Consider the following 12,958-nt stretch of genomic DNA (forward strand, 5'->3'; position numbering starts at 1 on the left):
AGTAATCGTTCACGCATGGGAAGCCAACGATGACTCTTATCAGCTCAAAAGCCGCAGTTGGTTGAAATGAAATCCTGTGATAACGAAATCAGAACACAATAAGTTGCCCGCAATTGGTCGAAACCCTTGATATTAGAACCCGCGATATTTGAGGGTTTACTATACTCAACATTTCGGCAGTCAGCGTACAACAAAAAGATTTGCAGACCCAATTACCTTTATCAGGCCTATAGATTGCTTGCTCATTAATGCAATGCTGGGTTGGCTGTTCCTTTTCATTTTTGAATAATGGATCTCAGCCGTCCTCACATAAGGTTGATTTTTTTTCCCCTACGAAAACGACTTCGAGGGTAATGCGTTTATTTAATTAGAATTGATAGATATCTCTTAATCTGTATGTTCAGATCAGCTGTCTTGTTGGTGTCCCCAATTAACACCAATGAATGTTGAAAGGGATCAAGTTAGTGTCCCCCCCACCCCTTTGATTCCTTTGTAATATCACTGTTACATACCCTATCCTTTCGTAACTTTGAATTTATTTATAACATTGCTCCATGTTCGAGGTATTCAAACTGGTGTGGAGTTACAGGGTCAAAGGCTCAGCTCTGGCTGGGTGGTGCAGCCAACATGGTATGATAAATCTCTCTGGAAACTGGAGCAGCGCCAGCCAACGAAATTCGAACATTCTGATGATCCAACCGAAAGGTGTGCAGATCCATGGAGAGCCAATCAAGGAGTTGATACCTGAGACTCCAGTGGAGTGAACTCGACAAGTCACTGGCAATTCCAATGCAGTGCAAGGGGCCATCAAACTGAAGCATGTCACGCATCAAATATAGCATGTGGCTGTTGGACCAATCCCAAGCTCTGTGTGTGTGTGTGTGTGTGTGTGTGTGTGTGTGTGTGTGTGTGTGTGTGTGTGTGTGTGTGTGTGTGTGTGTGTGTGTGTGTGTGTGTGTGTGTGTGTGTGTGTGTGTGTGTGTTAAACTAAGTAGACGTAGTACATGGGTTAGGATAGATAATCGCGATACACTCTGGGGTTGTTATTGTTGTTTTCTTTGCCTTCACCTGTTCCCGTCCATATTTTTGCCTCCACCACCAAAAGTGGATGGAGGTTATATTTTTACCCCTGTCTGTCTTGTTTGTCTGTCTGTCTTGTTTGTCTGTCTGTCTATCTGTGAGTAGGATATCTCAAAACGTTATTGACCTTCTCGGAGAAAATTTGGTGGACAGGTTGGGTGTGTGACAAGGACGAAATGAGTATATTTTGGTGAAGATCCGGATTTGTCTCCGACTACTAGAATTTTAAAAGTGATAGCTCACCATTGAGTGGAATGACCAAAAATGATATACAATGCAATATGTCAAAAAGTTATCGACAGATTCGGACGTAACTTGGTGGACATGTTGGGTGTGTGACAAGGACAAATTGATTCGATTTTTGGTGAAGATCTGGATCTGGACATGAGTATTTTATTTTTAATGTGATTCTTCACCATTGAGAGATGTGGCCAAAAACAATATATAGCATGATATTTCAAAAGGTTGTGGACAGACTATGACAAAACTTGGTGGATGAGTTGGTCAGGTGGCAAGAACAAGCCGATTTGATATTGCTTAAGGTCTTGATCCAGATCTGGCCTATCGGTGGGAAACAAAACGTAAACTGTTCAGCCTGGTGGAGGTATGCGCTCTACCCAGTGCCGTTCTAGTTTATTCATGAATAAATGTGCATTATTTTGAATCACTCAGTTGTTTTGGCTCACTGTCGTTCATCCACACGATATTAGATTAAACAGGCTGAGTTTTATAAGTGTCTATCGATGCAAGTAACGCCATGTGCACACAAAATTCCCGCAGGTCCAAATATGAATTGTAACAAAATCCCACAAAATGTTTAATCCCTGGAGATGTGTGACCAGCGTGGGATCCCATTCATTTGATATCCTAGCTTCACACCATCGGGGTCACCCAGCCACGTGACAATACATACAGTAGGTAGTATGCAATGGTGTCACATCGCTCCGGGATAGGAAGTCCGTCTGACATTGTGAGAAGCAAACAAATTTGACAACAAGCAGTCCTAACAGACACACCATGGCATTTTCCAAGTATGACCCACAAAATGCAAAACACAGATACTGTGAGACAATAGCTCTCTGTGATTGTATTGATCTGTATTGCTTGAAGTAACCCATCTTGGCAGACAATGTGAAATTGTGGCTAAGGAGTGAATATCCATATATCGTGAACTATCTGGTTCCGACAACAAGCTATGTGACGAAGCAAAAGATGAAAGCTTTCAAATCTATGGAGTCCTACAACTATTTGATAAGAGGGTGAGTGCAGGAAGTTACTGTGAAAGCTTTACAGATATAAAACAAAATTGTAATGACAGCAAGCGTAAGTTATTGTTGTCATCCTTAAGTTCCTGTCATTGTTATTTCAAACTCAAATTGTGACTTCCTGCCGATGTTTCTTGACCAGAATATAAAATGACAATCGGTACAGAATTTAGAAAAAGATGAAATGAAATGAATAGAACGAGTGCTACCAGTGAACTGTAACTTAAAAAAAAAATCCTCTCCCAACCCTCAAGTTCCTACTCCCATGATCAGTTGATTTTGCCATTTTTGGTGACATGAAGGTGCGAAGACAGTTCTTTTCAGACCCAGTATGTGTTAGTTGATGAAACAGTAACATTTCCTTCTTGCTGTTATTAAAGAGGTTGGGATGTGAAATGTTGAGCCACTTTCCCCGTTGTTTTCTTGATAATTCCTCAGTTTGAGGTCCTTGATTTGTCACAATTCCTGGGACGCGATAAAATGATCCATCCTTTTCTCTGTTAGCACGGTTAGAGCACGATAAGACAGCACCAAAGCACGGTATTTTAATTTTGAAATCACACCAACTCGGATATACTTATTGTAAAAACAGGCTCGCATTTTCTCCAAGTAATGGCGGCAGCATTATGCAGCCTCGTTCTCAAAACAGACGTGATGTCCTTTGTACACAGCCTATTGTCTCTCTGTGTGTAACTCATTGTTGTACAGATGTTTCACAGGGTTCAGTCATAGACACAAGATTTTAAAACAGCAATTAAAAAAATATTTATTAATTTATGTATTTTGCTAACAATAATTTTTTGTTTCCTCCTGCCAGGAAATTTTCCAGCTGAAACTGGATGTTCCCCTGGTGAACAACTTTGTAGAGCATTGCCTGGCTGGGCCATCGCTGTCATTGTGATGGTGATCCTCGTATTAATTGCCATTATAATCTTAGCTATCCTGGTAAGAATAACACTTTTAAATCATCATTAGTTTTGTTGTAAGTTCATAATTATTCGCAATTATTTGAAGATTTATGTAATAACATGATCAGGTGCAAAGTTTATAGTTACAGTTACGTCGTATGAATTTAATCACTTTTCATTTTTTTTATCTCACTTTTTATTTCCAATGATCTTTCATTAAAGGCTGTGAAGACTAACATGTTGGCTCAATGTAGAGACAGCTTTAATATGAAGTCTTCTCCCCTACTCATCAACAATCAGGAAGAGATTCCCTTGGAGGTAAGATTTTGTTTCAATACTATTTAAGTATTTTATACATTCATGCTAAACTGTAGATTTTGGAGACACTGCAAGTAAAATGGCACCAAAAGTGAGAATCTACTTGAGAATCGTGTATTCAATATTGCCTTGAAATGTAACTAATGTCAGGGAAAATTGTCAGAGGAAATGCAACAAGATACAAGGAAAAAAGAGCCCCAGTAAAAGTTACAGTTACAATATATATATATATATATATATATATATATATATATATATATATATATATATATATATATATATATATATATATATATATATATATATATATATATAATTTAACGAGCAAATACCACCCGTCGCTTCACTGATGGGAACACTGAGGGGAGGGGAATAGAGAGGGGTTGGGGAGAGAGGAAATAGAGGGGTTGGGGAGAGAGGAGGAAGGGGGAAAGAGAGGAGGAAGGGGGAAAGAGAGGAGGAAGGGGGAAAGAGAGGAGGAAGGGGGAAAGAGAGAGTGGAGGGAGGGGAAGAGAGAGTGGAGGGAGGGGGAAAGAGAGAGTGGAAGGAGGGGGAAAGAGAGAGTGGAGGGAGGGGAAGAGAGAGTGGAGGGAGGGGGAAGAGAGAGTGGAGGGAGGGGGAAGAGAGAGTGGAGGGAGGGGGAAGAGAGAGTGGAGGGAGGGGGAAGAGAGAGTGGAGGGAGGGGGGAAGAGAGAGTGGAGGGAGGGGGAACGAAGAGTGGAGGGAGGGGGAAAGAGAGAGTGGAGGGAGGGGGAAAGAGAGAGTGGAGGGAAGGGGAAAGAGAGAGAGGAGGAGGGGGAAGGGAGAGTAGGGACGGGGAAAGAGAGAGGAGGGAGGTGGAAAGAGAGAGGAGGGAGGGGGAAAGAAAGGGGAGGGAGGGGGAAAGAGAGAGTGGAGGGAAGGGGAAAGAGAGAGGAGGGAGGGGGGAAGAGAGAGTAGGGACGGAGAAAGAGAGAGGAGGGAGGGGGAAAGAAAGAGGAGGGAGGTGGAAAGAAAGAGGAGGGAGGGGGAAAGAAAGAGGAGGGAGGTGGAAAGAAAGAGGAGGGAGGTGGAAAGAAAGAGGAGGGAGGGGGAAAGAAAGAGGAGGGTGGGGGAAAGAGAGGGGAGGGAGGGGGAAAGAGAGGTGGAGGCAGAGGGAAAGAGAGAGGAGGGAGGGGGAAAGTTAGAGTGGAGGGAGGGGGAAGAGAGAGTAGGGACAGCGAAAGAGAGAGGAGGGAGGGAGAAAGAAAGAGGAGGGAGGGGAAAAGAGAGAGTAGGGAGGGGGAAAGAGAGAGGAGGGAGGGGGAAAGAGAGAGGAGGGAGGGGGAAAGAGAGAGGAGGGAGGGGAAAATAAAGAGGAGGGAGGGGAAAATAAAGAGGAGGGAGGGGAAAATAAAGAGGAGGGAGGAGAAAAGAGAGTGGAGGGTGGGAGAGAGAGGAAGGGGGAAGGGGGAGAAGGGAAGGCAGCGAGAGGTGAGAGGAAGGGAAGGCAGACATGTGGCAGAGCATTAATTACAATTCATACCGTCTTTTCAAAATTATTCTGCATAGAATATCAGTGAAGATGGAAACAAAATAATGTCTGAAATCCATTTTCTGCCTGTCATACTATAAATACCACCCAGACATGTCCAGAGACAAACACAGTCCTGAGACAAACACCGCCCGGATGCATCCGGAGCCAAGCTATCCGGAAACAAACACTGCCCAGACACGTCCAGAGACAAACTCCCGTCCGGACATAAACACCACCCGGACGCGTCTGGAACCAAACTGTCCGGACACAAATACCACCTGGACACGTCCGGAGACAAACTCCCACGTGGACGCGTCCGGAGTCAAACTCCCATCTGGACATAAACACCGCCCGGAGACAAACATAGCTCAGATGTGACCGAAGACAAACACCGCCTGCATGCTTCCGGAGACAAACTCCTGTCCAGACATAAACATCGCATGGATACGTTCAGAGACAAACACCGCCCGGACATAAATACTGCCCGGACGCATCTAAAGCCAAGCTGTCCAGAGACAAACACCACTCAGATACATCCAGAGACAAACTTCCGTCCAGAAATAAACAACGCCCAGACTCGTTCGGAGACAAACTCCCGTCCAGACATAAACACTGCCCAGACATGTTCAGAGACAAACACTGCCCGGACGCGTCCGTAGCCAAGTTGTCCGGAGACAAACTCCTGTCCAGACATAAACACTGTCCAGGCATGTCCAGAGACAAACTCTCATCCGGACACGTCCGGAGACAAACTCCCACCCGGACACTGCAAATATCGTGCTCTGCACGATGTCTTTTTCTTGTTATTACTTGGCGAAATCTTCGATTTTGTCAAGTATGTTGGTCTGTTCCATTTGTTGGTTTGTTTGTTTGTTTGTTTGTCCGGCCATCTACAGCCCAAACGGCTGGACCAGTCGTTCTTAAATTTTTACACCTGATAGGCAATCCACCTGAGACGGTCCGCGTCCAAACCCCGTCTTAATCGGACTAAACGTCATGACATGACGTCACACAACGTGAAAACACATTTTTGGACATAACTCAGTGACTGGAAGTCGCTGACGCCAAATTAAACTTCATTCAAATATCTAAATGATGACTAAATGCATCTTATTACAAATTACGCATAATTTTCGCAAGCGTATGACGTCAAAGTTTTACCTATTGATGTCATTTTAAAAAAATATTTACGCTCGTGTGCAGCTGAAACTACTGAAGCAATCGTTCTCAAATTTTAACACGTGATAGCCAATCTTGCTGAAATAGTCTGGGATCAAATCACATCATAATCGCACTTAACGTCACGACGTTACGTCAAAAAAAGGTGAAAACAAGCTTTTGAACATAACTCAGTAACCGGAAGTCGTAGCGACTTCCTGTTGATGCCAAAACAAACTTCACTGGAATATCTAAATGTTTTAAAATGCATGTTAGTACAAATTATGCACAGTTTTCGCAAGCGTATGACGTCAAAGTTTTTAGCTATTGGCGTGATTTAAAAAAAATTCTATTCGTTCTACAGGTCACAATTCTTAACCGATTTGGATGAAATTTTAACAGCTGATAGAAATCCACAGTGCAAAAAGATATGTGGCTTTTGGTGATGTTCAAGATCAGGATCTGGATTCTGCATCACTTTATATTATCGCCCATTATAAAGCAATGGGGAATTTTGTGAATTACACATGGCTATTTCTCAAACAGTTTTGCACTTATTATATTGAAACTTATACTGTCTATTTTTGCATGTAATATTAACATGTGTACAAAGTTTGATCGAAATTGACCCAAGGTGAAGGTCAAGGTCAGGGTCACCCAAAACATGAAAAACACACATATAAAATACATATTTTTGTTTTACAACATATTTCAAACCTGATAATGGGATCGTAAAGCTGGTTGAAAAGCAATGTTCCTCGGTATTTTCAAATATTTTCTACGATCAGAATGAAGGCAACAAGCACCGATGATAAGTTGTTGAATGTCACATGGTGGCTTTAAATGAGTTGTGAAAATTTTCAATCTGCTGCCGTTACCATGACAACGCGCGTCTGATAATTGTTATCTGTGACGTCGCGTCATTTTATTAATGTACGAACAAATAAACACCACACATTCCATGACATTACAGCTTGGACCACCACACGGAAAGGTCAACTAATTCGCCAAGTGTCGTGCTTAGCATGATTTTTCATTCTGTGTGTTTGTCTGTTTGTCTGTTTGTCACCTGCAGGTCACAATTTTAAATTGATCTTCACATAACTTCACCACATGGTAGAGTTTGTCTTACGGAACAAGCCTATTGTTTTTGAGGTCACAAGGTCAAAAGCTCAACATAGGCCAAGGGTCAACAACTAAGGTGGTATTTCTAAAATCCTCAATTTTCATCCGATTGACTTGAAATTTCAAGAGGATTTATATTTCAGGTCATGGAATTCAATCAGCCAATTATGTTTGAGGTCAACGTGGACCAAAAGGTCAACATAGTTCAAATTTCAAAAAATGTTAATTTTCATCCGATTGACTTGAAATTTGAAGAGGATTTTTTTTCAGGTCACTGAATTCAACCACCAATTATTTTCGAGGTCAACATAGGCTGACTTTCTGAAATTGTTAATTTTCATCCAATTGACTTGAAATTTGAAGAGGAGTTGCTTATTTGGTCATTGAATTAAACCAGCCAATTATTTTGAGGTCAGCATAGGTCAAAAGGTCAACATATTCCTATGGTCAACAACTAAGGAGGTATTTCTAAAATCTTCAATTTTAATCTCATTGACTTGAAATTTGATGAGGATTTGCATATCAGGTCACTGAATTCAACCACCAATTATTTTCAAGGTCAACATAGGCCAAATTCTAAAATTGTCAATTTTCATCAGATTCACTTAAAATTTGAAGAGGAGTTGCATATTTGGTCATTAATTTCAACCACCAATTATTTTTGAGGTCAAATTTGTTTTATGGATTTTGCAAGTATCGTTCTCTGTACATCTTCTTCTTGTTTGACTGTTTGTTAGTGTGCAGGATATCTCAAAAAGTTTGTGGATGGATCCGGATGAAATTTTGTGAACAGGTTGGGTGTATGACAAGGACGAACTGACTAGATTTTGGTGAAGATCTGGATGTGGATACTCTACTTTTTAAAAGTGATTCTTCACCATTGAGAGATTTGGCAAAATATATAGTTTGATATCTCAAAAAGTTGTGGACGGATTCAGACGAAACTTGCTGGACATGTTGGGTGTGTGACAAAAAAGAATTGATTCAATTTTGGTGAAGATCCAAATCTGGGTCTATTTCTGATAAATTTTTTTCGTGATTCTTCACCATTGGTGAAGTTGAGATCCTAGGGTCCTGAGTTCAAATCCCACTCGGCTGTTGAATTAATACCAGGTGGGGTTAACTCGGCCTGTCATCCTTCCGAGGTCAGCAAAATGAGTGCCAGCATGCTGGTATACTGTGTCGGAATGGCGACCCGTCCAGGATTGTGCCCAATAGCCAAGGAGACTGCTTAGGCAGCACCATCGCTCTGCACAGAGCATGGTCCCAATAGTACAATGGTATTCACCATTGAGATAGGGCTAAAAACGATATAGTACTGTATTGCATGATATTTCAAAAATGTGTTGGACCCGATATGTTCTCGTGGATAAGGCATTACATGGTGGAGGTATGCGCTCTACCCAGTGCCCTTCTAGCTTTGCGTCGAGTCTGAAAAATAAAGTAATAGGAACAAAAAAAATTGAAGTAAGCAAGAATGGAATAGGAACAACAGTCCAGTGATCTAAAAATCCAATTAAGTGAACAAGTCGTGAGAACAGCAGTTGTCCGTTGCAAATAATGCTCCGAGCTGATAATGATTTTCAAGACAGAAAAAGCAAATAAAACACTGGAATTCCTCTGGATCCTTTGCAGTCGAGACTAAAGCAACATAATAGACTGAAAATAATGTCTAAAAATGTGAAATTAAGGTGAAAACAATTGAGATGGAAGGCCTCTCATTATACGGTCTCTCACCAAGAGTGGCAACACATGGAACACATTTACACAGATAATTTGTATCGACCTCCCCCCCCTCAAAACTCCTGGGGAGGAGGGGGGGAACCAAGTAGCTACAATCTTTGTCTTATGAGTTATAATGGACCCTTAGTTGTGGCAAGTTTGGTTGACATTGGCTAACTAACAACCAAGTGCATCGACCAAAGACACATTCCAAATTGCATATTTTAGTATGATAGTGATGATGATGATGATTATGATGTGACTAGATAAGCTCTCAAGTGCTTGTCCACACACGCTAAGAAGCACACAACATGGAGTGGTTGCGGCATAATATAATTAATTATGTTGGGGCCATACGGCATTCAGATAAACAATGTTCCCAAAAAGCGTAGAATGTATTAATATTCCACTCATAAAATAATTAATCACTTCGTAAACCTTTTTATAAGATGTATTAAATCATTTGAAAGATACAAACTGCTTTGTAATGCTTTGTGAGTAGGCCTACAGTATACAGGTATACCTTTTTGTTTTTTTTGTTTTTACCAACAATTGACAATTAATATGCTGTCCTCCCCTCCTCCAAAAAGTGTGCCAGAAATATCAGAATTAAATCAGTGAATTAAGTTTTGACATCTGCTGTTTGTTTGTTTTTTATTGTTGCAGTATCAACGTTAAGGGCACAAAAAACAAGACGTACTCTGACTGAATGCCAGTCGGACAATGAACTTATCCAGAAATCTGCATCTGCACAGCAAGAAAAATATAAACCACACCCCCCCTCACCTTAACAGTTTCAATACCTACAATTATATTTTCTTTTTGTGCTTCTTAACACTAGTCTATAAATGCAATTTTCTTAGCTTTGCTCATGATTTTTAAGGGATTCAATTTAAATCATCACAATTAATTTACATACAACAGTAATTATGAAACCTTTTGGAAAGAAACCAGGACATTTGTAGAAATGTGCAATATATGCCAAATGCAATAGTTACTTCGCACTTGTCTGTATGAGTAACACATGTAAATGCACCACTGACTTTGGACTTGGCCACTTTCCGCAGTCTGCCACAAGAGTAGCAGTCTGACACAGGGATAAATTCTTGTCTTTGTTAACGTTACTCTTCTGGGGCTCAGCCTGCTCCTCCAAGGAGGAAAAATAAGATAAAATATTTAAAAACACAGACACAAATGAGGTGAAAAGATCCTAGAAGCTGAAGAGTGCTGACATTGTACCATTGATTATTGAAACAATGGGAATGATGATGAAGAATCTCTCATAGATCTTTAAAAAAACCATCCCTGGGAACTTGACTTCAAACAAACTGCAATTGGAAGCTGTCTGGGGCTCAGTGAAGATTCTCAAAAGAGCCCTCGGAACAAAAGTTTGAAAACAAAACTTCATACCTTGGTCCATGAATTATGATCCATTACTGAAACGGAGGTGGATACTCCGAAACCTTGGAAGACTCCGTTCTATCTTCTGAAACCCGCATATGCAGATAACAACCAATGACATATATACACACACACACACACACACACACACACACACACACACACACACACACACACACACACACACACACACACACACACACACACACACACACACACACACACACACACACACACACACACACACACACACACACACACATACACACACATACACACACATACACACACATACACACACATACACACACACACACACACACACACACACACCTCAGCCATGGGACAAAAGTTTTGTAAATAATCGGATGGAATTGTGATTTAAGTGCAAGTATTTGTTTAATAATTTGTCATGTTTTTTATTTTATTTTTTCAAGTTCCACTATGTGCATAATAAAAGTTTCAAGGGGTAAATCAATCAGTCTTTCATTGTATAATATTGTTTATCCTTTTATTTTCCATAACCCATGGATCATATTTTATATTGCATCCCATTTCATTCGTTTTCTGAAAAATTCACAACCTGTTAAATTTCAATACAAAACTAGAATGGCACTCAGCAAAGCACATACCTCTGCCAGGCTGACCAGTTTACATTTTGTATCCCACTGATAGGCCAGATCTGGATTCGGACCTGAACCAAAATCAAATCGGTTTGTTCTTGTCACAAAGCCAACTCGTCCACCTAGTTTTGTGATAACTCATCCACAAGTTTTTTTTTAAATATCATGCTATATATCGTTTTTGGCCCTATCTCTCGATGGTGAAGAATCACTTAAAATTATCCTATCCTGATCTGTCTCTTCACCAAAATTGGATCAATTTGTCCTCGTCACATACCTAACCTGTCCACCAAATTTCGGCTGAATTCGTCCACAACGTTTTGAGATATCCTGCTCACAGACAAACAAGTACAGACAGACAGGGGTGAAAACATAACTTCTCCATCATCCAACTCCTGTGGCAAAAGTTAAAATAAACATGTCATCTTATCAAGTATTTCACATTAATAAACTACAGAGTTCATAAAACACGAGACCCTGTGCAATGTTACCTCAATTTTAATTTAAAAAATTATTTTCATGATCGCTTTTAAAAAACATCTGAAGGTTTAGTGCTATCGAGATAGTCCAGAAACAGTCCCGAACAGAACCTTTATACACGATCCCATTGAACCTTTATTTAAATTGAAGTTCTGCAAACCTGGAGGTATCGCAAGTATTATGACGGGCAATTTGTGTTCTGCAGTCTTGAAGTATACAATTCAATTAAAATAAAATAAAGATTGTAAAAGTCGTATAAATAAATGAATTGTGGTTTTACAGCCATTTTCTGCAGTGTATATTACAACATCTTGTCGAACACATTACATTAGTTATTTGTGCCTGTCGTATGTGTCCATTATGACGACCTTAAAAATAGTAAGTTTCTTGTTTTGAATGATTTTCAATTTTGTTTGATTGCCAGGCAGACAGACAGAGTGGAAAAAGTATTTCACTCCTCTGCGTATGTGCGATCGGGACAAATTCTGTAAAGTTGTTTCATTATCAAAGCAATCAGCTAATTACATGCAATGTGATGTGGATATAAGATATTCTGGTTATGTGGTATGTTTAGTCTTCGTTCATGCGTGGCAGGAAGACAGTGGTGAAGGTTTTCATCAAATTTGCCTGTCATAATCCCAGTTTAATAAATGCAGTTAAGCAACATCTGTTGTGTGGTGTCCATGCACTCTTAGAGCAATGTAAGATAGTTTTCATCCTGTGATTTTAAACGGCAATAGAAAATCTATTGCCACTGTTATGACTGAAACCTGGAACAACCAAAATCCAGGCTCGTTTGTCACCTGTTTCATAATCCCATCACAACACATCTTTAAAAGAAATTGACTTCCCAATCCCAACACACCAGCTTTGCTGCAACCATATTTTTCTGGTGAATTAACCGTACTTTTTTATCAGCAGGAAAAGTTAAAAGTCAGGGGTGCGGTTAATAGACAGGTATAGAAAATAATCAGTTTTAAAAACAATCAATTTTTCAATGCTGAATTTAAATTACAGTACAATCTGGTTAATAAGCGTATGCACTTATTTTTAGATTTAGTAGAACACGTATACGCTAATTTTCCATATGTGCTTATAAATATTCAAAAAGCCATGACCTGCACTTATAATGGTAAATGTTCTTCAAAACGGCTGCATAGATGTCAGTATTTTCGTTATTGCAATTTTAATTGTTTGTACCTCAGAAACAAATACTAAATACATTTACAGTCCTCAAGCACATATCTGTTGAAACTCAGCAACAAGTTTGTTTTCCATGTCCGGGTAAAAGGCCCATTTTCCGCTCCCTATCTTCTTTGAACCTTTCTCACTCTGAACAATTATATCCTTATTCCTCACCATTCGCATCAAAGTCCTCGTGTT

General features: G+C 40.2%; 1 protein-coding gene across 2 annotated transcripts in view; it reads left to right on the forward strand.

The window, feature by feature from the left end:
- Nucleotides 1–10,950, forward strand: part of LOC147027860 (uncharacterized) — a 91,229-nt gene extending 80,279 nt beyond the window's left edge. For both annotated transcript variants that reach the window (XM_085877565.1, XM_085877564.1), the window contains exons 15-17: nt 3,163–3,290; nt 3,476–3,571; nt 9,738–10,950. In XM_085877565.1, the coding sequence (XP_085733691.1) occupies nt 3,163–3,290; nt 3,476–3,571; nt 9,738–9,749 (236 nt within the window). In that variant the 3' untranslated portion in view covers nt 9,750–10,950. The remainder of the gene's footprint in view (nt 1–3,162; nt 3,291–3,475; nt 3,572–9,737) is intronic.
- The last annotated feature ends 2,008 nt before the right edge of the window (nt 10,951–12,958 follow it).

This window comes from Eptatretus burgeri, chromosome 4 (genome assembly GCF_056783735.1).
Source record: "Eptatretus burgeri isolate ZD-2024b chromosome 4, Ebu_testis_v1, whole genome shotgun sequence".
NCBI lineage: Eukaryota > Metazoa > Chordata > Myxini > Myxiniformes > Myxinidae > Eptatretus > Eptatretus burgeri.